The 25,933-nt window shown below is 41.2% G+C and overlaps 2 protein-coding genes across 17 annotated transcripts in view; both read right to left on the bottom strand.

Annotated features, from left to right (window-relative positions):
• The window catches only part of NKTR (natural killer cell triggering receptor), a 49,649-nt gene extending 33,855 nt beyond the window's left edge, over positions 1-15,794 (bottom strand). For 6 of the 16 annotated variants that reach the window (XM_032648427.1, XM_032648432.1, XM_032648433.1 and 3 more), the window contains exons 1-4: positions 15,552-15,670; positions 15,298-15,378; positions 712-786; positions 34-141 (exon numbers count right to left, since the gene is read on the bottom strand). In XM_032648427.1, coding sequence (XP_032504318.1) covers positions 34-141; positions 712-786; positions 15,298-15,355 — 241 coding nt within the window. In that variant the 5' untranslated portion in view covers positions 15,356-15,378; positions 15,552-15,670. Of the gene's footprint in view, positions 1-33; positions 142-711; positions 787-15,297; positions 15,379-15,532; positions 15,697-15,756 lie in introns of those variants that run through there. The other 10 variants (XM_032648437.1, XM_032648428.1, XM_032648430.1 and 7 more) reach the window with 9 other exon arrangements.
• A 3,525-nt stretch (positions 15,795-19,319) lies between these two features.
• SS18L2 (SS18 like 2) lies at positions 19,320-25,916 on the bottom strand. The gene is made up of 4 exons (XM_032648426.1): positions 25,795-25,916; positions 22,067-22,608; positions 21,753-21,829; positions 19,320-19,859 (listed from the first exon to the last, which is right to left on the bottom strand). Exons 2-4 carry the CDS (start codon positions 22,133-22,135, stop codon positions 19,772-19,774), a joined length of 234 nt encoding a protein of 77 aa, XP_032504317.1. The 5' UTR covers positions 22,136-22,608; positions 25,795-25,916; the 3' UTR covers positions 19,320-19,771.
• Between the last annotated feature and the right edge of the window lie 17 nt (positions 25,917-25,933).

The raw sequence follows: 25,933 nt of genomic DNA, 5'->3' as shown, positions 1-25,933 counted from the left end.
TAGAGTTATTAAGAACATAAGTTTTAGCTCTACCTTCACTGAAGTCCCCACCCTGAATCATAAAGTTTTTAACCACACGATGGAATGTAGAACCTTTATAACATAACTTCTTCCCAGTTGTTTTCCCAAGGCCTTTCTCCCCTGGAAAAAAAAAAGAAATGAAGTTTAGCTACAAACATATCCTTCCATGGAAAGCACCATCCAATTAATCCTTTGTCAAATCCCTCCCTTGTGTTGGGCACTGTAAGAGATAAGTAACATCATAAATGTTTTTCCTCCCTATTTTTTCTACTTTTTAAAAATATAAGTCCAATTACATGTAACAAAGAACAATCTCATTATGTTCTGCTTCTCTATCTTCTAATCCTAAATTTCTTGTGAAATCTGGAATGCTAAATTTGTTCAAAGTACTAAAATCTGTAAAATTCTACCAAAATGAGTCAGTTTTGAATATACTATTATTTTATAAACTACAATGGATAAAACATTACATATGGTGGTACTTCCTTTTTCATTTCTGAGACCATTTCTTTCTCCTCTCTTCCCTTTAAGAAATGCTTCCCTAACATCATATCAGTGAAAATAATATTTTTTATTTGCTAAACTCATTTCACAGATCCATTACTTTTTAAGGAAAATATCTACTCTGTTAAGCAAGGTAAAACTGTAAGCCAGGACTTCTCATTGGAAATAATTTAATAATTCATTTACCTGAGCATAGGCAAAGGAAGTTTTTGCAAGTTTTTGGACATATATCTGAAAAGAGCTGAAACATAATGCGACCAACTGAAATAAAACACATGAAAAAAGGGTAAGCAAGTTGATTATATCATATTTTATATGGGAGAAATAAACAGAATTAACAAATCAAGGGGTCCATTTCTGTAATTCATTTTAATTTTGTAAGAGATTCAACAGGGAAGAATTTAACTAGGCAAAATACCAACTAACAAGAACCCCACTCTATTAGCATTAGGATTCACATGCAACCAAACTGATTTCAGCCCTAAAACTGTAGGATTTTAAGTGTCTTTTAAAGGGACCTTATATTATTAGATTCCTTACAGTACATCTCCTACCTGAACTATTAATCTTCTTTAAAAAGACTCTCGAAGGACTTCCCTGGTGGTCCAGCGGTAAAGAATCCGCCTTTCAATGCAGGGGATGCGGGTTCGATCCCTGGGAACTAAGATCCCACATGCCGTGGGGCAACTAAGCCCGCATGCTACAACTACTGAGCTCGCGCACCTCAACCAGAGAGCCCGCGTGCCGCAAACTACAGAGCCCATGAACTCTGGAGCCCGCACGCCACAACTAGAGAGAAAAAACCCGCACACCATAACTAGAGAGAAGCTCGAGAGCTGCAATGAAGACACTGTGCACCACAATGAAAGATCCCACGTGCCTCAACGAAGATCCCGAGTGCCACAACTAAGACCCGACGCAGCCAAGGAAAAAATAATACTCTTGATAATAGTTGTCTGATTTATGCTTGAACCCCTCCAGTGATGAGAACATCATATCATAAGATAGTCATTCTGGGCAGTACTGTTAGAAGAAAGTTCTGTCCTCTACATAAGCTTTTTACCTTTATGAAAAAACTGTTTACAGACAACTTCCTGAACTGCCACTCACAACTAAAACTCACATTCTATTCCTGAGAGAGTATAAAGAGAATAGGTATGGTTCCTAAAAACTAACCAACAAACAAACAACCCTACAATAAACAGGAAATGAGAAGGAGCAAGTCTGAAAATTCAATTTAACTATGCCAATAGAGAAGTGTTTCACAAACCTTTTGGTCTCAAGACTCCTTTATACTATTTTTTTCTTTGTTTTAAAACTTTTAATTTTTTTAGTTTATTTAATTTTATTTTTCTTATTTTTATTTTTTTGGCTGCATTGGGTCTTCGTTGCTGCGCATGGGCTTTCGCTAGTTGCAGAGGGAGGGGGCTACGCTTTGTTGCAGCGCATGGGCTTCTAACTGTGGTGGCTTCGCTTGTTGTGGAGCACAGGCTTTAAGGATTTAAGGGTTTCAGTTGTTGTAGCACGCAGGCTCAGTAGTTGTGGCACATGGGCTTAGTTGCTCCACGGCATGTGGGAATTTCCTGGACCAGGGATTGAACCTGTGTTCCCTGCATTGGCAGGCAGATTCTTAACCACTGCACCACCAGGGAAGTCCCTCCTTTAAACTCTTAAAAATGATTAAGCTTTTAAAATGTGGTTATATTTATTGCTATTTACTGTATTATAAATTAAAACTCAGAAACTTTCAAAAAACAAGAATACACAAGCACACATTCCATCAGCTGTCAGAGTGGTGACATCATCACATATTGTGTAATCTCTGGAAAACTCGACTTGTGAATGAGAGTGCAAGAGGCAAATTACATTATTCTAAAAATGGTTTTGACTTTGCATACCTCCTGAAAGTGTCTCAATAAAATAAGAAATGGAATTTTGATTTATAATCACTTTCTTGAGCTCCCTTTCCCTTTATTCTACAAAATCTTTTCCATTATGAACATCTGTATATACTCAAGGAGACTTGTGGAATAAATCAAAATTAACTGTGGACCAAGCATAAGTCATTTTCAGTACAGACACAGAATGATTTACTGTGTATCACTATGATTTTAATTTATTCCTGGCCATGACAGTCAGTTCCTTTGAGGACAAAACAAAGCTACTGCATAAGAGACAATCTTAAAGGATAAAAAGTGGGAGATGGAATCATATAAGGAGACTTTCCCAAGTTAACAGTGCCAAATGGAGCGCTGGAACCAAATTTTAAAGCAATTTCAAAACCTTCTAGCTGATCTTGATATCTAAAGGAATGAAGGGCTTCCCTGGTGGCGCAGCGCCTGCCAATGCAGGGGACACGGGTTCGTGCCCCGGTCCGGGAAGATGCCACATGCCGCGGAGCGGCTGGGCCCGAGAGCCATGGCCACTGAGCCTGAGCGTCCGGAGCCTGTGCTCCGCAACGGGAGAGGCCACAACAGTGAGAGGCCCGCGTACGGCAAAAATAAATAAATAAAAATAAAATAAAAACATTATCCACTAAAAAAAATAAAAATAAAGGAATGAAGAAAAAGGTAAGAAAAGAAAGCAAAAAGGACAGTAATGTATCTAAAATCATTTCAGAATTTTAAAAACTGCATGTAATATCAGTAATATTAAATACTACTCTTTGTATTTACATGGAAATATTTTACCAGTGTGATAAAAGTATTTCCATCACTCTTCATAAATCCCTAAGAAATGGCTGGCTAGGTGGGTGTCAAGTTCAAAATCATCTAGCTTTGCAAACTAGAACATACTTAGATCTTTGGAATCCCGTTAAGATAGTTAATTTTCAGAATAAAAGATGTAATCAAAACAACTAAAACTTCGCCTTTTCTGTTAGGACTATAGTAATAGTAACTTCAATATCAAGGTTTTTTTTTAAATTAATTAATTTATTATTTGGTTGCACTGGGTCTTAGTTGCAGCAGGCGGGCTCCTTAGTTGCAGCACGTGGGCTGCTTAGTTGTGGCATGTGAACTCTTAGTTGCATGTGGGATCTAGTTCCCTGACCAGGGATTGATCCCGGGCCCCCCGCATTGGGAGCACAGAGTCCTATCCACTGCGCCACCAGGGAAGTCCCTCAAGGGTTTTAAAAAAAAAATCTTTAATGCCTCCAAGTGAAAACTGATGAAAGTTTCAAATATTTTTAGTTTCTCCTTTACAGATGATTAGTAGTTGTGAACACTCTAGTGGTACAATACATATGAAAACAGTTAAATGTGATTGTATTTCCAGGTCTAATATTCAGACAGGGATATCTAACTACAATGATTTTTAAAAAAATGCTCACCTCTAATATCTTACCCTCTAACCTGATGAAGAAAAGAAATTTCTATTGACCTCTCATTCTCATGGGGCAGGGGTTAGAGCAGAGGTTTTGTCTTTTCCATCGCATTGTGTTTTTAAGAGCAAAAGAAAAAAACTGAACAAAACCAAATTGTTTTGGGCTCAATACCATGGTGCAAGGTTAAAAACACTGCTAAAGGCTCTAAAGTGAATGATGTACATATCAGAACTGTAAAATATCATACTGGACAGCTAGTTCATCCACCAACGTCAGAATTTCCTTTGCAACAACACTGACAGATGAATACCAACAAAGGCAGAAAAATAACAGAAAAGCACTGGGACTCAAACAGGGGTAGGAGGTGAGAATTAGAAAAGAAACAGCCATCTTATGTTAAAGGCAGAAAAGGAAAAAATTTTTGTATATTTCACTTGGCGTTTTGAGGCAAAGAAAGAAAAGGAAAAAGACGGTGCTAAGAAGTGAACTTTCTTCTCTCAAAGTCCCCATAAAAATCCATATGAATTTTCTTTCATGACCTTTCAACCAGGCCTGGTGTTATTACTGGGATTCTCTGGGCCCTACTTCTAATAAAATAAGGAGAAAAAGGGGTGGGGGAGAACACTCTTGCTTACAGAAATGGAAACAAGCCTTTTCCCTAAAATTGAACATGAGCTCAGTGCTCAAGCTCATGCTCACGCATGTGCACTAATTAAAGCAACTTAAAAAAAAGTGTGTCAGATACTGTGCTAGGTTCTTTACAAATACAGGCAGCTCTGCAATAATGACAGAACTGAAATAAACATTGCATTATCCAAAAAATCACATATAAAGACAACTGTTTCCATGGGACAACAGGGGTTGGGGACAAGGGAATTTCAGGTCATAGTAAAAATGATTTTTTTCCTTAAGAGTATCAATAATAAAGGCATGTTTTTAGTTATAAGAATATGTTATAAAACTTAAACATCATTGAGGAAATCCTACAATTGATCACACCTCACTCTGGCCTTTCTCAGCACTGTCATTAGCATAATCCTTCTTGTGGTCTTTCAAATTGCTATTAGGACAACAAGAATAACTCAGAAGAGCAGTGCTGTTTACGGTTCTTCTCTTCCACGTCACTAGTTCCCCACCTTGTTATCTAATTGTGTCACAACACAAACGGTATTGCTCCTTAATTAATCTATCCATTAGAATAAATTCATTTTACAAAAACACGATCTGTAAGACAGGTGGTTGTATTATTTAATTACTTTCCAAGAACCTTATTATGCAGGTACTATTGCACTGAAGTCCTATTAATTTATGAGTGTATAAAAAGGGGAGAAATCATTTAAATAGTGCAGACCACTGCATCCAGTCACTGTATTCATGGGCTTATGACCCAGGGTGTGCTTGAGATGGGAGATTCATTTCTCCTGTTCCCTCAGTACAAATCAGATCTCATATGCTCGTTCTATCTGAAAGTATAAGCTATCTTGAGTGTGAGTCTAAAGTTTAAAGGGTAGTTTTGAATACAAGCAAATTTCACTGTACTGCTATCTTTAGAACCACAATAACAAAACTCTATAGTATTTCCATTTACAAAGAGGTCAAGTGGCTTGCCCAAGGTCATAAGCAGTACTCAAACATTTGTCTTCCTCTTTACTTAAAACTTATTTCTCGGTTTCAGTTCCAAATACTTTACAATGTTTACTAAGAATACATTTAAAAAAAAATAAATTTATTTTTGGCTGCGTTGGGTCTTTGTTGCTGCGTGCGGGCTTTCTCTAGTTGCAGCCAGCGGTGGTTACTCTTTGTTGCAGTGCGCAGGCTTCTCATTGCAGTGGCTTCTCTTGTTGCAGAGCACAAGAGCACGGGCTCTAGGTGCGTGGACTTCAGTAGTTGTGGCTCGCAGGCTCAGTAGTTGTGTCTCACAGGCTTCAGTAGTTGAGGCACGCAGGCTGCAGTTGTGGCACACGGGCTTAGTTGCTCTGCGGCATGTGGGATCTTCTCGGACCAGGGCTTGAACCCATGTCCCCTGCATTGGCAGGTGGATTCTTAACCACTGCGCCACCAGGGAAGCCCTACTAAGAAATCATTTTTTATTCAGTTTCTTCAATTCATGTGAACCTTGAGCAGTAAAGTTAAAACACCCATTTCAATGATATCCCCATTTTATCTATTTTGATAACTTGCCAGGGTTTTATAATATTACTCTGAGGCCCACATAAAGCAAAATTCTGTAGTCAAGCATTCCTTTAAAGAAACACTTTGGTTATCACTTTGGAAAACCACCTTTAAACCTCTGACAAATACGAAATAAGTAATGTTCTATTTAAAAAGGGAAGGCGGGGGACTTCCCTGGTGGCACAGTGGTTAAAGAATCCACCTGCCAATGCAGGGAACACGGGTTCAATCCCTGGCCCGGGAAGATCCCACCTGCCGCGGAGCAACTAAGCCCGTGCGCCACAACTACTGAGCCTGCGCTCTAGAGCCCGTGAGTCACAACTACTGAAGCCCGTGCGCCTCAAGCCGGTGCTCCGCAACAAAAGAAGCCACCACAATGAGAAGCCCATGCACTGCAATGAAGAGTAGCCCCCGTTCGATGCAACTAGAGAAAGCCCGCCTGCAGCAACAGACCCAATGCAGCCAAAAGTAAATAAATAAATAAATTTTAAAAAATAAAAGGGGAAGGGGCTGTATTCCTCTAAAATGTCAATGTCATAGAGACCAAAAAAAAAAAAAAAAGGCTATGAAAAAGAAGGATAAAGAGACATGACAGCTGAATGTAATATCTGATGCCAGACTGGATTTTGTATTGGAGGGGAAAAATGTTATAATTGAGGCTAACTGACAAAAATGGAATACAGAGACAGCAGATTAAAGTATTGTATCAATGTAAATTTATGAAGTTGGTAACTGCATTGTAGTTATGTAGGAGAATATCCCTATTCTTTTCTTTCTTAAAAATTTTTTTAATGTTTCTTAAGACTCTTTTAATGAATATCCCTATTCTTAACAAATATACACAAGTATTTAGGAGTAAAGAGCCATTGATGTGGGTGAACTGCAAATGGTTCAGAAAAAATTGTGTGTGTAGGAGAGAGAAAGAGAGAGATTAATAAAGCAAATGGTATAAAATGTAAATAGGTGAATCTGGGTAAAGAATAGATGGGTATTCTTTTTCCTATTTTTATTTTTTAACTTCTTATAAACGTGAAATTATATCTAAACAAAAAGTTTAAAACATCTGCAGATAAAGCCCAATGCTTGAGTTCTATGAAAGCATGTGTCTATAAGAGCAGTTCTCAAACTTTTTGGTCTCAGAATCTTTCTATACTCTGAACAATTTCTGAGAACCTTAAAGACTTTTTAATATGGATTATGTTAAATAATTTACATTTTCAAATATGAACAAAAAATTTAATGAGTGTCATTGTTTTACATTTTTGCAAATCTCATTAATGTCTAGTGTAATAGAAGATAGTTAGATTTTCCTATCTGCTTCTGCATTCAATCTGTTGTGTCATCATATGCCATGCAGCCTTTGGAAAACCCTACTGGATACAAACGGAATGGGAGTGAAAAAAATGGGGGTTTGACTCCTCCTGGCCTCATGACACCACCTCGCAGTTTGAAAACAAAAGGTCTACACCATTATACTACTATAATGTAGTATATTACAGCTATAATTTATTTTAAAATATCTTACATAGACATCCTCATGTAAAGTAATCAGATGAGTTTTAAAACTATACCTTAGGCCTCTAAGAAAGAAACACCCTTCAGGGATGATAAATCAAAGGCCACACTCCAGAGGTGGCTTCTAATACTGCTTTTGCTATCTTTATTTCTAATCAAACAGAGGCCTTGTAATTAGCAAGATGAATGTTAGAAATGGGTTCTTATTGGTAAATTAGTGATGTTTGGAACATACAGACTGAATAAAAACATTTGGAGATAATCCATACCCTTCCATTAACAGGACATATAAATCTGGAGTCACCCTTTGGAGTGGAACCTAAGGCTGGGTCCACCAAAAAGGTCCTGGGTCTAGTCAAGATTTTGGAGGATTCTGGTGCAGAACACTAAAAGATTCGCATGACAATTTTCAAGACCAGAAATCTTTCACATAAAGAGTGCTTGGAGCACTGAAAAGGACAGAACTGGGACTTCATCAAACTTACAGAACTGGTTATATGACTTACTTGTGTGCATACTTGCTTGCCGACGTCTACAGGTGGCAAATGAGACTTGCTTTCACTGTTCCCTGGTAGCAAGGTTGTGACAAAGGCAATCTATAGCCATCACCTAACTTATCGGTGACTCCCCGATATACTCTAAAAAGAACTTAATAGCCATTCTTAACTGAACTGGCTTAAATCAGTTTGCAATAGATATCTAAAACCTGGTCCCCTGGGCTCCAGTACTCCATTTCTTGATACAAGATCTGAATAAGGCAAGTAAAAGGCAAGTTTCTGAGGCACCAAAGAAGGAAAAACAAGATTTCTATTTCATGTCTGCCCTGGAAGGTACTCAGTTTAACCAACCACTAACAACCACTGAGAGAAGTAACATTTAACCAAAGAAGGGTGGGCCTACCTGTCAGAAAAATAAAGTTGTCAATGAAAATTTCATATCTATACTTCCAAACTGGGTACCATATTTCACACAAAAAGCTACTACTTTCAGAAAATATGAATTTATTTGTAAAGACGATGAAAAAGGATTGGCTAATTTCTACCAGTTAGGACCTTTAAAAAATTTATAAGGAATTCTAGGTTCAGTCAAGATGGAGTAAATATACCCCACCCTATCTTTCTTATTGAATGCACCTAAACAACCTTAGACAGAAAGCATGGAACAATTACCTAAGGACTGAAAAATAATAGTAGTAGGCATTGGGGAAGGACATCAGAACACAAAAGCCCACCAAACTAATGAATTTTGTTTTTGTTTTTCCTCCCATATCTCTTGGCCTGGAATCAAAAGCAATCTGAAACCTGGAACTACTGGGTACAGAGAGAAAGAGCTCTAAGAAAAGCCCTCTATTTCTAGAAAGGGGGCCCCAACAGATCAGAGTGAATAGGGGATATCTCATTTTTTGGTGTATTTTTTCCACACTCTCTTGTCCCAGCTCCTAAGGAATTCTGCAGTGGCAGCAGCAGTGACAGCAGTGGTGACTGGGCAAGCATATAAAACCCCAAGGGAGGGGAACCCTTCTCTCTGACTAGAGGAACTGTGGTCCCAAGAGCTTAGGAAGAATTCCTGTTGCATTTTACTCTCTATCCTGTTGCCACTTACCCTCAGACAGACACAGTCATGGGAAGCACATGGCAGAACAGGGAAACTAAAACTCTTGCTTTCTAGCCAGATGACCAAAAAAGGGAGTCCCTAAAGGCCAGAATGTGTTGGGGAGATCTCAAAAAAGAGGGAGCTCAAAAAACAATCCCATTAAGGTGTACATGAATTCGTGGGCTTATCCATGAACTACGCATGGATCTGACACTAACCAGCAGAAGGTGGGTGGGAACTTCCAGGCTGAACGTAACTGGGTTGACTGTTTGCTATAACATCATCATCATCAACAACACAAGTCCATATTCTTCCCAGGATTTAAACTACATCCAGGGTCATATAACATAGCATACAAAATATCCAGGATACAATCCAGCATTTATCGACACTTAAAGAACCAAGAAAATCTCATATCTCATAAGGGAAAAGAAGACAATCAAAGACAGCCACTCCGTGATGATACAGATGTTTAAATTATTAGACAAAGACTTTAAAGCAGCCATTACAACCATACTCCACTAAGTAAGGACAAACACTCTTAAAATGACTGGAAAAATAGAAAGCCACAAGCAAAACCAAAAGGAAATTTTAAAATGAAAAAGTATAATAACCAAAATTAAATATTCACTGGGTGGGCTCAACAGGAGGACAGAGATGACAGAGGAAAAAGTGAACTCGAAGACCAGTTAACAGAAATTATCCAATCTGAAAAACAGAAAAAAGACGGAAAAAATAAATAAGCAGAGTCTCAGGGACCTGTGGGGTAGTATCAAACCTCTGATATTTGTGTCATCAAAGTCCCAGAAAGAGAGGAAATAGTGTTGGACAGAAAACATATTTGAAGAAATAACAGCTGAAAATTCCCTAAATTTGGCAAAAGACAGACACAGATTCAAGAAGATCAGCAAACCCCAAAGAAAATAAACACAAAGAAATTCACACTACAATAAAACTGCTGAAATCTAAAGACAAGACAAATGTTGAAAGTAGCCAGACAAGAACAATACATTTACATTTGGGGGAGCAACAGTTCAAATCACTATAGATTTCTTATCAGAAACCATATAGACCAGAGGGGAGTGGAACATTTTTCAAGTGTTCAAAGAAAATAACTATTAACCCAAAATTCTATATATAGTGAAAATATTTTTTAAGAATAAAAGCAAAATAAAATTTGCAGTTGAAGGAAAACAGAGAATTTGCTGCCAGAAGTTCTGCTCTAAAGAAATACTTAAAGCAAATTCTTCATGTGGAAGGGAAATGTTACCAGAGGAACTTCAGACTTCAAAAAGGAACAAACAGTAACAAAAAGGGTAATGATAAGAGTATCTTTTTTCTCCTCTTAAGTTCTTTAAAATATGTGTGACATTTGAAAGCAAGTTTTCAGTGTCTGTAGATGTAATACATAGGACAAGTACAACATAAGCTGAGAGGTAAAGGATGCTATATGTGCGATGGTTTTAACAGTTCTCTTGAAGTGGTAAAATATTATTTCTAAGTACACTGTAAAGAGCCAAGCATATATACTGTAATCTCTAGAGTAACCATTAAAAAAACTATACAGAGATATCTCTAAAAATTCAATAGAAAATTTAAAAAATACAAATTCAAATAATCTAAAAGGCAAAAAGAGAACAGAATAAAAACAGAGGAAGTAAAAATAATTATTAAAGTGACAAATCCAAACATAACAATTATATTAAGTGTAAATAGTCTAAATATACTGATTAAAAGACAGAGAATGTGAAAATGGATTAAAAACCAAGACCCATCGATTTGCTATCTCCAAGAAACCCACTTTAAATATAACGATATAAGTAGGTTAAAAGTAGAAAATGGGGGCTTCCCTGGTGGCGCAGTGGTTGGGAGTCTGCCTGCCGATGCAGGGGACACGGGTTCGTTCCCCGGTCCGGGAGGATCCCACATGCCGCGGAGCGGCTGGGCCCATGAGCCATGGCCGCTGAGCCTGCGCGTCCGGAGCCTGTGCTCCACAACGGGAGAGGCCACAAGAGTGAGAGGCCCGCGTAACGCAAAAAACAAAAACTAGAAAATGATGGCTTCCCTGGTAGTGCAGCGGTTAAGAATCTGCCTACCAATGCAGCGGACACGGGTTCGAGCTCTGGTCCAGGAAGACCCCACATGCCACGGAGCAACTAAGCCTGTGCGCCACAACTACTAAGCCCGCGTGCCACAACCACTGAAGCCCATGCGCCTAGAGTCCATGCTCCACAAGAGAAGCCACCACAATGAGAAGCCCGCGCACCGCAACGAAGAGTAGCCCCAACTCGCTGCAACCAGAGAAAGCCCATGCCCAGCAACAAAGACCCAACTCAGCCATAAATAAGTAAATAAATAAAAAGTAGAAAATGACATACCATGTAAACACTAATAAAAAGCTGCAGTAGTTGTATTCACATTGGACAAAGTAGACTGTGGAGCAAGGAAAATTACCAGGAATAAAAAGGGTCATTACATAATGATAAGTGAGTTAATTCATTAAGAAGACATAACAATCCTGGGACTTCCCTGGTGGCCCAGTGGGTAAGACTCTGTGCTCCCAATGCAGGGGACCGGGGTTCGATCCCTGATCAGGGAACTAGACCCGCAGGCATGCTGCAACTAAGAGTCTGCCTGCTGCAACGAGGATCTCATGTGCCACAGTAAGACCCGGCAGAGCCAAAATAAATAAATAAATATTAAATTAAAAAAAAAAAAGACATAATCCCAAATGTGTAAGCATCCACCTAACAAAAGAGCCTCAAAGTAAATGGAGCAAAACCTAACAGAACTGAAAGGAGAAATAAACTCACGATTATAACTAGAGATTTCAACACTCCTCTCTTGGTAATCAATAAAAGAAGAAGACAGGAAATCAGCCAGGATATAGACGAACTGAACAACACTATTAGCCAACGTTATCTAAATGACATTTACAGAACACTCTACACAAAACCAGCACAATATATATTCTTTTCAAGTGTACCTGGGAAATTCACCAAAATAGAACATATCAAACCTTAATAAATTTTAAAAAGCTGAGATCATACGAAGTATGTTCCCTGACCATAATGCAATTAAACTAGAAATCATTATTAGAAAGACAACTGCAAAATATCCAAGTATTTAGAAAGTAAAACACTTCTAAATAATTCATGAGTCAAAGACTAAGCTGCAAGGGAAATTAGAAAATATTTTGAACTGAAAGAGAATGAGCAATATATCAAAATTTGTGCGGTACACAAAATTTGTGGGATCCTTCACAGAGGTAAATTTATAGCATTAAATACTAATACTTGACAAGAAAGGTCACAAGTCAACAATCCAAGTTTCTGCTTTAAGAAACTAGAAAAAGAGCAAAATAAAGCCAAAGCAAGCATCAGAAAAAAAAGAGCAGAAATCAATGAAATTGAAAACAGAAAACAAAACAAAAAAATCAATGAAACGAAAATCTGGTTCTTTGAAATGACAGTAAAATTGATAAACATCTAGCCAAACTGGCCAAAGAAAAACAGACAACAGGCACAAACTATCAATATGAGGAATAAAGGCAATACCACTATAGATCCCACAGACACAAAATTAAGGAACGATGTTGTTTGACAACTTAGATTAAATGGACCAATTGCTTAAAAGCTACCAACTACCAAAACTCACTCAAGGAGAAATAACAACATGAAGAGTTCTATAACTATACTCAAATAATTTAAAGACATTTCCTCTTTTAATATATATTTGCATTCATTTGGTGGCTTTACAATTCAAAAGTCTAATTCACATGTTTGCTAAAAAATATACAAATTTCCACTGATAGTAACGCAAAAGAATACACACTGTGTGGTATTCAACTCAATTTTTATCAGTACTTCTTGATATCTCATTAATGTGGATAGTATGTCCACTCTTAAATGATCTCTGCTCATCAAAGTAAATCAAACATATTACTTTATATTAATATTTATATCAAGTGAATTATTAACTATAGAAGAGTATTACTTGAATAAGTACTCAATGACATACATACTAATGTTTAAATCCTGCAAAGCAGGACACCTCATTTCAAACAACTGAAGTGATCCTTAAAAGTTGTGTAAAAATCAAGTATCTATTACTTACATAATATACTGAAAAGTACTGAAAAGTACTAGAGAAGTATTATATATGAGACTGAACCAAATGAAATTGCCAATTATCAACTGGTTCAACCTAGAACAATGTAAGCATTCCTTGTTTTCTATATGATTCAGTGTTCTCAAGAGTTCTAGTCACTTCTACCAGAAAGGTTATTATAGCGTTGGGGACCGAAGTTCATTTTACATTTACCAAACGTATCCTGGAGATGTTTCATGATGAAAGTCATTTGCAAAACTAGGATATAAACATATATACGAGGAAAGGAGTACTGTACTTTACGTGGCTAGAGAACCTTTGTTTGACCTCCACTTTCCAGGAGTCTGCTATTATAAACTCTTAAAAAAAAAAAAAAGCTCTGTTATTCAAAACGTGGAATCAGGGCTACCCCGGTGGCACAGTGGTTGAGAGTCCGCCCGCCGATGCGGGGGACGCGGGTTCGTGCCCCGGTCCAGGGGGATCCCACATGCCGCGGAGCGGCTGGGCCCGTGAGCCATGGCCGCTGAGCCTGTGTGTCCCGAGCCTGTCCTCCGCAACGGGAGAGGCCACGACAGTGAGAGGCCCGCGTACCGCAAAAAAAACAAAAAAAAAAAGTGGATTCACTATATAGTAAGGATTAAGATCCACAAGGCTCAAGTATGAATAAGAGAGAATGCCAACAAAATTACTAAGATCACATCATTCCTCTGCTCAAAACCCTTCAATATCTTGTCTCACTGAGTCAAAGTTCTCACTATGGCCTTTACCCATTTCCTGCTACTCACCTGCCTCCTTTACTCCAGCCCCCGTGGGCTTTTCTTGCTGTTCCTCAAACTTGCAGGTACACTCTTCTCCTCAGGGCCTTTGTACTAACTACTCCCTCTACCAGGAATGCTCTTCTCAAAGATATCCACACAACTCACCTCCTCATCTCCTTTGGGTCTGCTTAAATGTCATCTTCTCAAAATCGCCTTTTCTGACCGACCTATTAAAACAGTATCCCTAGGGACTTCTCTGGTGGCGCTCCCAATGCAGGGGGCCGGGCTTCAATCCCTGGTCTGGGAACTAGATCCCCCATGCATGCCACAACTAAGGAGCCCACCTGCTGCAACTAAGATCTGATACAACCAAATAAATAAGAAAAGAAAATAAATAAAATAAAACAGTATCCCTACTACAAGACAAAAAAAATTTTTTTTTTTGGTTTATTGTCTGCCTTTCTCCAATAGAATATAAACTACAAGGAAGAGAGGCCTTTGTTTAATGCATTGCTATATCCTCAGAGTCTAGAACAGCAGCACCTAGAATCTGCTGAACAAGATTGGCACAAAGACTGTTTATATGCCTCCAATTAAAACTTCCCTCACAGATACTAAAAAAGAGGTAAGAAAACAGTTTGGAACCCCGCACGCTCTGTAACTTAGAACGAAACAACTACCCTCTAGAAGAAAATATTTTATTTTCAACAAAATATACTAACGAATGACTGGATTCCCTAAAAACAAAACATTAATGCTAAGCGCACACATGCTGCAAGTCTGTTGGTACTGAATGCTTTGGTTTATCACCCAAGACTTGTGCTAAGTCATTTTCCTACGAACCAAGAAATTCTGGCTAAAGACACTTAAGGAAAAATAAAAGCGGAGTTAACCTATTAATGCTGTACAAGGATTAGGAAATACAGGATATACGAGTCCAAAGCTCACAGTACAGAGTGAGAGACCAGAAATCGAAATTGGGAGGGTTTGCCCCCTAGAGACACTGAGAGAGACAAAGTCCACAAAGGACTGCACCCCTTTTCTTGGCGCTAGGCATGGCATGAACACTCATTCCGGGGGTGCAGGGGGGCATGGAGTTTGGGACTGTGAGGCCTGTTTAGGATTGGAGTGGTGTATCCGGGCCACTCTCCTCTGCAGATTTTCGCTCAGGAGAAAAGAGAGTGCCGACTGCGCCTACCAGCTCCCAAAAAGGCTTGGGGGAGGGGTGATGAAGGTAGACCCCTCCCCTTCCCCAAGGCAAGCCCAGGGCCCGCAGGGCTACCCAGTGTCCCGGCTCACCCGGCTCCCGGTTGATCTCGATGTCGAAGTGACACTGCGGCCGGTCCTGCGCCCCCATCGCGACCGAGGCGGCGGCAAGAGCTGGGAGAGACGGGAAGGAAAGCGGTCAGGGCGCGGGGCTAGGGCGGAGCCCGCGCCTCAGTCACCTCCCGCTGGCCTGGTGCGACAGCGCCCCAGGCCGAGACCAGCTCCCTCTCACCCCAGGCCTCCCGGCCCCCATGGAGCGCGCACACACATGCAGACTACCTCTTCACCTGGCTGGCCTCCAGCCTGAGCTGCTCCCCGTGAGCAGAGAAGAAACCGCTGCCACCACGGCCGAAGCCCAACGCCACTAACAGACCACCACCCCCGCCCCCTGGCCCGGCCTCCCAGTGCCACGCTAAACCCCGCGAGAGTCGAGACAAATACCGCGAGAGTACGGTCTCGAAGGAGGTGGGTAACCGAAGGGGGTGCGCTTACGTGGGCGTGCCTTGGAGCTCGAAGAGCCTCCAGCCCCGGCGCTCCTATTCCTGAGCTGGCCCTGTTTTGCCCCGCCCCTTTCCCCCTGTGTACGTTGGAATCAGTCGCCCAATCTGGGAGACCCGGACGCGCCTGTGCTCTCTACGTCCTGTGGTCCTTTCTCAAGGGCTGTGTCTACGTATTTGCAGATACCGCGAGGCTTTCCTGTTTCCGAATCTGCGAAACAGTTGGGGGGTTGAGGTTGTTGAGGTTTAGTAGAGCGACAGAGCTTTGGTTTTCTTCTTCTCAAGGAGTAGTTATGGCACTATCCCGTTAGACCATAGGCTGAACTGTGCGTTCGTCCGCGCTTTGGGGCCAGCGTCACTGGTATAGTTGTGTTCAAGGCCACTCTCCCTCTTTTGTGACGTGTCAGTTCAAGACCTTTGCCCTTATTTTAATCGCGTTCTTCGTCTTATAGAATGCAAGGGTTCTGGATACTAACATGTTAGATGATATATGTATGTTCTGAATACAACTCTCTTGTTAGGTTTATGTAAGTGCGAATATTTTCTCCCAATCTGCGTCTTGTCTTTTGTTTTGAAAGTGGCTTGTGCAAAGCAGTTTTTCGTTTTTGATTAAATCACTTGATCAATTTTTTCTTTTATGGCTTGTGCTTCTTTGTATAGGAAATCTCTGCCTACCCCAAGCTCGAGAAGGTTTTCTCCTATGTTTTCTTTTAGAAGTTTTGTAGCCCAACCTTACACCGTAGGTGTAAGTCTGTGATCTATTAGAATTTGTGGATGTGGGGTCAGGTAGAAGTTGAGGTTCATTTCTTTTCCCCGTAGGTCTATACAGTGGTTCCACCACTATTTGTTGTAAAAGACTTTTATCCATTGAATTACCTTGGCTTTGTGACCACATATGTGCGATTCTATTTCTGGACTCTATTTGTTACACTGATGTATCTTTAGGCTGGGGCCACACTGTTGGGTTGTAGTTGTTGTTTTCCATTATTTTCTTAAAATTGTAAAATATACATAAAATTATCTTTTAACTGTTTTTTAGCTTACAGTTCAGAGGCTGTTAACTACATTCACATTGTTGTGCAACCATCACCACCATCTATCCATAAGACAATTTTCATCTTGTAAAACTAAAACTTTGGGGACTTCCCTGGTGGCGTGGTGGTTAAGAGTCCGCCTGCCAATGCAGGGGACACAGGCTCGATCCCTGGTCCGGGAAGATCCCACATGCCGCGGAGCAACTAAGCCCGTGCACCACACCTACAGAGCCTACGCTCTAGAGCCTGCAAGCCACAACTACTGAGCCTGCATGCCGCAACTCCTGAAGCCCGTGTGCCACAATTACTGGAGCTTGAGCACCTAGAGTCCGTGCTCCACAAGAGCAGCCACCGCAATGAGAAGCTGGCACACCGCAAGGAAGAGTAGCCCCCACTCGTGGCAACTAGAGAAAGCCCGCGTGCAGCAACGAAGACCCAAAGCAGCCAAAAATAAATAAATAAATAAAAATTAAAAAAAAACTAAACTAAAACTTGGTACCAATAATAACTCCTCATTCTCCCCTCTACCCAGGATCTGGTAGCCACTCTCTACTTTGTTTGTTTTTGTTTTACTTTATTGTGGTAAGAACACAACATGAGATCCACCCTCCTTTTAAAAAATTTTTTGGCCATGTCATGCAGCATGTGGGATCTTAGTTCCCCAACCAGGGATCGAACCCACACCCTGTGCAGTGGACGTGCAGAGTCTTAACCACTAGACGGCCAGGTAAGTCCCGAGATCCACCCTCTTTAACAGATTTTTAAGTATTCAAGCTGTCTAATAAAGGGGGGCAGCTGCCATCCCACTCCAACTGATGGTTGCCACATGGATCTGTAACCCAGCATTGCTAGAAAGCCAGGCTTTTATAGGAAATCCTCTTGTTTTTTAAATATTAGCAACTAATTCAAAACTAAATACATTGCACAGCACCCACCATATCTGCTGATCAGATTAGGTCCACGAGCAGCCTACTTGGCATGGAGTATGAGCACAAACCACATGAACAGTAGAGGAGGGAGGAGACCAATGATGGGTTAGAACCCTACAGATGGCAGAACGGGTGGGGGAGCAGGCTCCCTTCCAGACTTGAGAAGGCCTAGAAAGGGCCAGAGCCTTCAGCTAACACACAAAGCTAACACACTTGGTTGTTTACCATGTGCCCAGCTCTCAACTGCATTATCTCCATCTCACAACGTCAGGAGGCGGATACTACTTTCATTATCCCCATTTTAGAGCTGAGGAAACAGAGCTTTCTGAGGTTGTGTTAGATCTGGGACTCAAAATGAGGTCTCTCTTCACTGTTTACATGTTATAGCCTCCCTGGGTTGCAACCCTTGACTCCAACAAAAGGTTTTAATTTGGGGTTCACAAGAATCTCTTTGCCTCATTTAACAGATAAGTCTCAAAGAGGGAAAGTTCTTTATAGAACAAAGCTAATAGAGGCAAAAAGAACAATAAAATAGAAAATCACCATTATGTAATCCCTGAGGAAGTAACAGATCAAAGCTGGGTAGATTATAATTTAAGTGAAAGGCTATCAGGACTTGATAATAAATCAGATTAGGTTATTTCCTGATGTGATGTGAAAGCAAGCAATTCCTATGATGTATTCTTGCCAAAAATATTAGAACCTGAGTCTGAATGAGCCTCTACCAGTTTATAGGAAAAGTGGGCGATTAGTGGGACAGATATAATGACACCACAGGGATACAACAGAAATGTGAAAAATTTTAGAGCAAATGACCTAGTTTTTCCAACAAATGGCAAAGAAAAGAAAAGGGAACTGTTAAGTATTTTTAGAGACTTAAGGGACATCAACAAAATGCAGGGTGTAAATCTTGTTTGGATCCTGATTCAGACACATCAACAAAAACACATTTTGTGGGAACAAAAGAAAATTGAACATCGTGGAATTCAGGGCATGCTACTCCAAAATACGGCACCTTGGCATATTGAATATTTCAAGCTGAAGGAATCAGAAATGGCAGATGCTGGAAGGACTCTCAGACCTTCTCCCATGAAACAGGTCATGAGACCCTTATATTAAAAGTGTCCTCCCTACATCCAGAGGGACACAGATTTTGAACAAAAAGGCCTTACCAAGTTCCCTCCAGTTTACTACACCTCGCTCATAACCTTATGTCCTATCACATTTTTCCATGACTTTCTACTTTTCATCAAACTTACTATAAAAATGCTCAGGTTTAACTGCTTCTTTGGGTCTTCATTTCCTTATGAAGGCTCCCATGTCATATAAAACTTATATTAAATAAATTTGTATGCTTTTATTAATCTGTCTTTTGTTATAGAGGCCTAGCCAAGAACCTTAAAAGGATAGAAAGAAAAAGATATTCTTCCTCCCCTATCACATCTTCTATTAGTAGATGATGTTAGATAATAATTAAGAATAACTATTAATTGTGTTAGCAATGATAATGGTGTTGTTACATATATTTTTAAGTCTTTACACTTTTTCTCAAAAACCAAATGGAAGACTTATTACATGAAAATTTCTATACCTCATCAGTTTTTTGTGGAAAGGCAAGCTTTATTTCAAAGCAACCTGAAAAGAGCAGTCAGGGGGTCCACAACCACAAACTGGTAGGAGGGCACACACAGTTACATGTCCATTGGCAGGGTCTCAGTCGGGAGTCTCGCCCAATACCTGCTCAGTTTCCTCTTCAGGTTGAAACTGAAAAGGTAGACTCGAAGATGCCCCTGATGTCCAAACACACTTATTTCAGGAAGGAGGACACCTGGAGTCAACTTAATTGAGCGAATCCACTTAATTATTAAAATAAATATTCTCTCTGAGAATACGGTTAATTTAGTAGCTTTCTTTGCATTTTCACATTTTTAAAAGAGCTACAGAGGTTCCATTCGCCTTCAAAGCAGGTGAGTTGGTAAGGATCCTGCCTCCATTTCCTAGGAAATAGATTACATTTGATTACTCCTCACAACAGCCAACTGGAAGATTATTCCATTGCTTTTGAAGCACTGGTTGGGTTGGCGTCTGCGATGGTGGCCAAATAAATGAGATTTCTGTGTAACACATGCTGGTACCTATGGGTAAAAAACAGGTAAAAATTAGATGTTTGCTTTTACTGAACATGAACAAAAAACTGGAAAAGAATTTATCCACCCTAGTGAATGGCTCATCCACTGACTGGATCACTCAGTGTTGTCAACCTTCTTATTTAACATATTGAAGGAAGATATATCCAGAATCTTACCTGTTCTCACTTCTCACTTCCATAGCTACCTCTCCAGGCCAAGCCACTATCACTTCTTGCTTGGACTACTGGAGCATCTCCTAACCTGTCTCCCTGCTCTACCTTTGCACCCCTACTCTAATTATCCGCATAGAAGCCTGAGTGATCACTGTACAGTTTAGGTCAAGACCATGTCATACCTCTGTTCAAAACTCTCCAAAGGCTCCCATCTCATTATGAGTAAAGCTGAGCCCTCATGGCCTATAAGGCCCTATATGATCAGGGCCTCTAGTTACCCTCTCTGATCTCATCTCCTACCACTTTCCCTTTACTTGCTGAGTTCTGGCCAGAGTGGCCTCCTTGCTATGACTTGGAGATAGCCAGCACTCTCTAGCCTGGGGGCTTTTCCACCTGATACTCTCTCTGATTCACGTATCTGCATAGCTGCTCCCCCACCTAAGGCATCTACTCAAATGTCACATCAAAAATACCTGGTATAAAGTAGCGCTCTTCCCCCCACTTACCCTGCTTTATTCTTATTCGGAGTGCTTATTAGTATGTGCCTAATTATATGACTCTACAGTCTAGAAGGTAAGTTCCATGAAAGCAGAGCTGGTATCTGTTTTGGTACTGATTCCCCAGTGGCTGAAACAGTGCCTGGCACTCAGTACTACTTATAAAATATCTTGAACAGGGAATTCCCTGGCAGTCCGGTGGTTAGGACTTGATGCTTCCGATGCAGGGGACACGGTTTTGATCCCTGGTCGGGGAACTGAGATCCCGCATGCCACACAGCGCCCCCCCCCCAAAAAAATTTTTTTTTGAACAAACTTAAAGAAGGGACAAGACACTTCCATGATCAATGCACACTTACTATAATAGCGATTCTCAATCAGGGGGTAGAGCTCTCCACCTAGGAAGACAAATCAGGCTAGGGGGTAGGAAGCGTGGACGGTGCAGTGTGAAACGGTCCATTAGGAGATTTTGATAACTTTCTTACCCCATACTTCGAGAATCACTGCACCAAATGGAGTGTTTTGCAACTATTTTCCATATAGAAAAATGAGAGTGTTTACTATAAACTGTACAAAAGCAAAGTACCAAATGCCAGTGTCCAATGTAAAGACTTACCCAAAGATGGATATCTCTACTATTCCATTGAGCTGTTCAGTGAGGGACTGTAGGTTACTTTTTTAGGGGGTGGGAAAAGCATGGCTTCGGTAACAATGAAATAAATTTTTTTGTTTCTGTAATAAATGGGGCATAATTCCCGGAACGACATTTAGAAAAGAGGCTGTTTTCTCTCATTTTGGCATATAGCTAGAGGGCACGTTAAATTACTGTGCCAAATTTACCTCTGTCTTAACCTGGAAATCTTTTATTGGTCTTTGCGTGTGTTACAAGAAAAGTATGAGCCAGGGTTCCACGACCAGAAAGCAGCCACTGCTCTCATCATCTCCGGACACTAGTTTTCCCAGTGCTTTCCTCCCCATCCCTGTTGTCATCGGCTGACATGGCTTCACGTGAAGCAGTCTTTGTAATGAGCACAATTCAAGTTTTGAAGAGGGAGCCACGTCTGACTCCAAGCTTCACAGTGCACTGTCCGTATGGTCTTGGGCAGGTAACCTCTCTGAGCCTCATGTGCGATCAATCACTCAAGACTCCTAGTTCAGGTCAGCTGCTGTATTCCTATACTGGCTTCCCCGCCAAACTCATTAGTCAGGGGAATAGGGAGGGGACTTACTGGACGCATTCATTCGCCCGTCCTTTGTTCTGATATTCCACAATACAGCGGATCAACTGATCATTCTCCTCCAGGAGCTGAAAGATCAAAGGGTCAGTGCAGCACGACATCAGGCCGGCGGGGACAACTGCCTCCTTCCCCGCCCCCGCCCCAATGCCGGGATTTCCAGCCCCAGCGCCTCTGCTGACTTCATTCCCATCTGACGGCAAGTCACCCTACGCACACCAGTCTCAGCTGCTCACTCCAGGAAGCTTCCAGCACCCGTAGCACTTCGGGATCTCTGCTAAGATCGCTCTGCCCGCATTAGCGCTCACCCGCTGGATCGTCTCCTGATTGACTTCCGCCTTGCCTCTCAGCCAGTCCGGCACGAAGGCCACCGACATCCCGGGAAGCCAGGTTGGAAGGCTGCCCCACGCTTGCAGACCCCCGCGCGTCTAGACCAGAGCTGACCAGCAGCCCTAGAGGCCCTACAGCCGCAGCAAGGACCCAAGATAAGTGGGCATACGCTCTCGACGTTGATTGGGTCCTCCCACCTAGCGGGCGGGGAACAGGCGGAACGTCATTTGTGATTGGGCGCGCAAGAGCGATTCTCAGCGTCCTCCTCCGACTCTGCCCCTGGGGCTTCGGTGCTGTTTGTGGATCTTTTGAGTTTGCGCAAGCTAGCCTCAGGGGCGGGGCCCGGCGTCAGCTCCTTGCCTTTTAGGCTTTGGGCCCTGCTTGTCTGTGGCAGCACCTTATCAAGGCTGGAACATGGATATCTGGCTCCAAATCCACACCTCTTTCAACACCACTCTGGTGCCTCCAGGCTTGCGTCTGGAGCCTGAACCCTGGGCATTGCCTTCTGCCAAGCCAAACCCTGCAGGGCCAAGGAAAACACCAGTGTCAGCTTTACCCTTTGCTGAGGGAGAAACTCGCCTATAGGCCTCTTTTTCCTTTGGGCCCTTCTCTCTTTTTTTTTTTTTAAATCAGATTTACAACCCTAAAAAGCACTATTATTTTCCCCAATTTACAGATGAGAAAACAGAGGTTAAGTTACTTGCCCAAGATCTCACAGCTACTAAGGGCAAAGTCAGTATCTGAACAGAAGCAGTCAGGCTTTAGAATTTTTGATTTCAACCACTGCCCTGCACAGCCTATGCACCATACTGCAGAGGTGGTTTGCTGCAAGATAAAGGGAGGAAGCTGGGCCAACCTCTTGGGCCACCCTGTTACTGCTGGCAACCACTAAAACTCTGAATTGGTTGGTTTTCTCTGTAGCAGAGAGTGAGAAGCAGCCACTTAATTTAGGAGGCAGATCTTGGAAGACTTTACTCCTCAAAAAGGGTATCAGGGCATTTCTGACTTCTAGAGCTTCATTTCCCTGAGTGGTGGCCCTGACCCAGAGCAGGCTCATCTGCTTTGCTGGGCTCTCCCTCCACAATTCCCTTATTCATCCCTCGGAGGAGGTTTCATCCCATTTAACAGAGGGCTAAGTGTGAGTGATAAATTAGCTGTGGATGTGTACAGTTTGAGGTGATGTCTAATGGAGATGTTGAAGTTTGTGGCTGGCTGTTTGGCTGGAACTCAGGGCCAAGGACTGGGCTGGTGATGTAAACTTTGAGAAGGATCATTTGTGGAAACTGGCATCATCCTTGAAGCTACTTTGTCACCCTTTCACATCCAATTCATTACCAAGTCCTGTTGATCTTGCTCCTATTTTTCTCTGCAACCTGCCCAGTTCTCTTCCTTTTTACCACCGTTCCTGCCTAAGCTCCAGCTTCATCCTCTCTTGCCAAGTCAACTGCACTGGCATCCCAGCTGGTCCTACCACAGTTTCCATGAGCCTTCTCCACTTTGATCTTAACATCAGCAGCCAAAGTGATTTTTACAAAATGCAAATCCAATCAGTTTTCCCCTGTCCCAAACTCTACCATGGCCTCTAAGAGCCTATATGGTCTTACCTCTTCTTCTCTCTCTAGTGGCTCTCACTCTACTCCTTTACTCTCTAAACTCTGAGTTTCAGCCAAAGCAGTCTTGAGGAAAAAAGCAGAGCTGGAGGAATCAGACTCCCTGACTTCAGACTATACTACAAAGCTACAGTAATCAAGACAATATGGTATTGGCACAAAAACAGAAATATAGATCAATGGAACAGGATAGAAAGCCCAGAGATAAACCCACACACCTATGGTCAACTAATCTATGACAAAGGAGGCAAGGATATACAATGGAGAAAAGACAGCCTCTTCAATAAGTGGTGCTGGGAAAACTGGACAGCTACATGTAGAAGAATGAAATTAGAACACTCCCTGACACCATACACAAAAGTAAACTCAAAATGGATTAGAGACCTAAATGTAAGACCGGACACAATAAAACTCTTAGAGGAAAACATAGGAAGAACACTCTTTGACATAAATCACAGAAAGATCTTTTTGATCCACCTCCTAGAGTAATAGAAATAAAAACAAAAATAAACAAATGGGACCTAATGAAACTGGAAAGCTTTTGCAAAGCAAAGGAAACTACAAACAAAACAAAAAGACAAAAAAAAAAAAACAAAAAACAAAAAGACAACCCTCAGAATGGGAGAAAATATTTGCAAACGAATCAACGGACAAAGGATTAATCTCCAAAATATATAAACAGCTCATGCAGCTCAATATTAAAAAAACAAACAACCCAATCCAAAAGTGGGCAGAAGACCTAAATAGACATTTCTCCAAAGAAGACACACAGATGGCCAAGAAGCACATGAAAAGCTGCTCAACATCACTAATTATTAAAGAAATGCAAATCAAAACTACAATGAGGTATCACCTCACACCAGTTAGAATGGGCATCATCAGAAAATCTACAAACAACAAATGCTGGAGAGGGTGTGGAGAAAAGAGAACCCTCTTGCACTGTTGGTGGGAATGTCAATTGATACAGCCACTATGGAGAACAGTATGGAGGTTCCTTAAAAAACTAAAAATAGAATTACCATATGACCCAACAATTCCACTACTGGGCATATACCCAGAGAAAACCATAATTCAAAAAGACCCATGCACCCCAATGTTCACTGCAGCACTATTTACAATAGCCAGGTCATGGAAGCAACCTAAATGCCCATCGACAGACGAATGGATAAAGAAGATATGGTACATATATACAATGGAATATTACTCAGTCATAAAAAGGAATGAAATTGGCTCATTTGTAGAGACGTGGATGGATCTAGAGACTGTCATACAGAGTGAAGTAAGTCAGAAAGAGAAAAACAAATATCGTATATTAATGCATATATGTGGAACCTAGAAAAATGGTACAGATGAACCGGTTTGCAGGGCAGAAATAGAGACACAGATGTAGAGAACAAACGTATGGACACCAAGGGGGGAAAGCAGTGGGGGAGGGGAGGGGTGGTGGTGTGATGAATTGGGCGATTGGGATTGACATGTATACACTGATATGTATAAAACTGATGACTAATAAGAACCTGCTGTATAAAAAAATAACTAAAATAAAATTTAAATGATATAAAAATAAACTCTAAGTTACTTCTCTTTCTTTCCTTTTTTTTTTTTTGGTGGGAAAATTTACAGAACACAAAGCTTACCATTTTAACCATTTGTAAATGTACAGTTCTGTGACATTTAGTACATTACATTGTTGTGCAACCATCACCACCATCCATTTCCAGAACTTTTTCATCTTTCCCAACTGAAATTATGTGCCTATTAAATAACTCCCATCCCCACACCCCCATCCAGTGTTGGTTTTCATCCTTCAAGGAGCCCTGCTGCAGTCCGCACAGAGCTCTTTATACAACTCTCTGTCTGAAACACTCTTCTTCCCTTTGCCTAGTTAGCTACTACTCATCTAATGTCACGTTCTCAGGGAAGCCTCCTTGAACCCCCAAGTCCAGACCAGAAGCTCCTGTAAATTCTTTCAAAACCCGTGCTCCTCTCGGAAGAGCACATAGCTCGGTCTGTATTTAAACACGTGCTGTGTATTGTGGGATGGGTGCTCTCACTCTGCTCTGCTAGCATAGTTTTTACTGTCAGGAGTTACTCACTGTGTCCACAGTGCCCGGCATAGTGTCTGGTTCGCAGCAGGTGCTCAAAAATTGTTGAATGAATAAATGGATGAACACTCCTTCCCAATCTCCCTTCAGCCGGTCATCCGTCTGTGAGTACGTCCACCCCCAGACTGGG

This window comes from Phocoena sinus, chromosome 11 (assembly GCF_008692025.1).
Source record: "Phocoena sinus isolate mPhoSin1 chromosome 11, mPhoSin1.pri, whole genome shotgun sequence".
NCBI lineage: Eukaryota > Metazoa > Chordata > Mammalia > Artiodactyla > Phocoenidae > Phocoena > Phocoena sinus.
The sequence above is the reverse complement of the archived record's forward strand: the minus strand, read 5'-3'. Positions and strand labels throughout refer to the sequence as shown.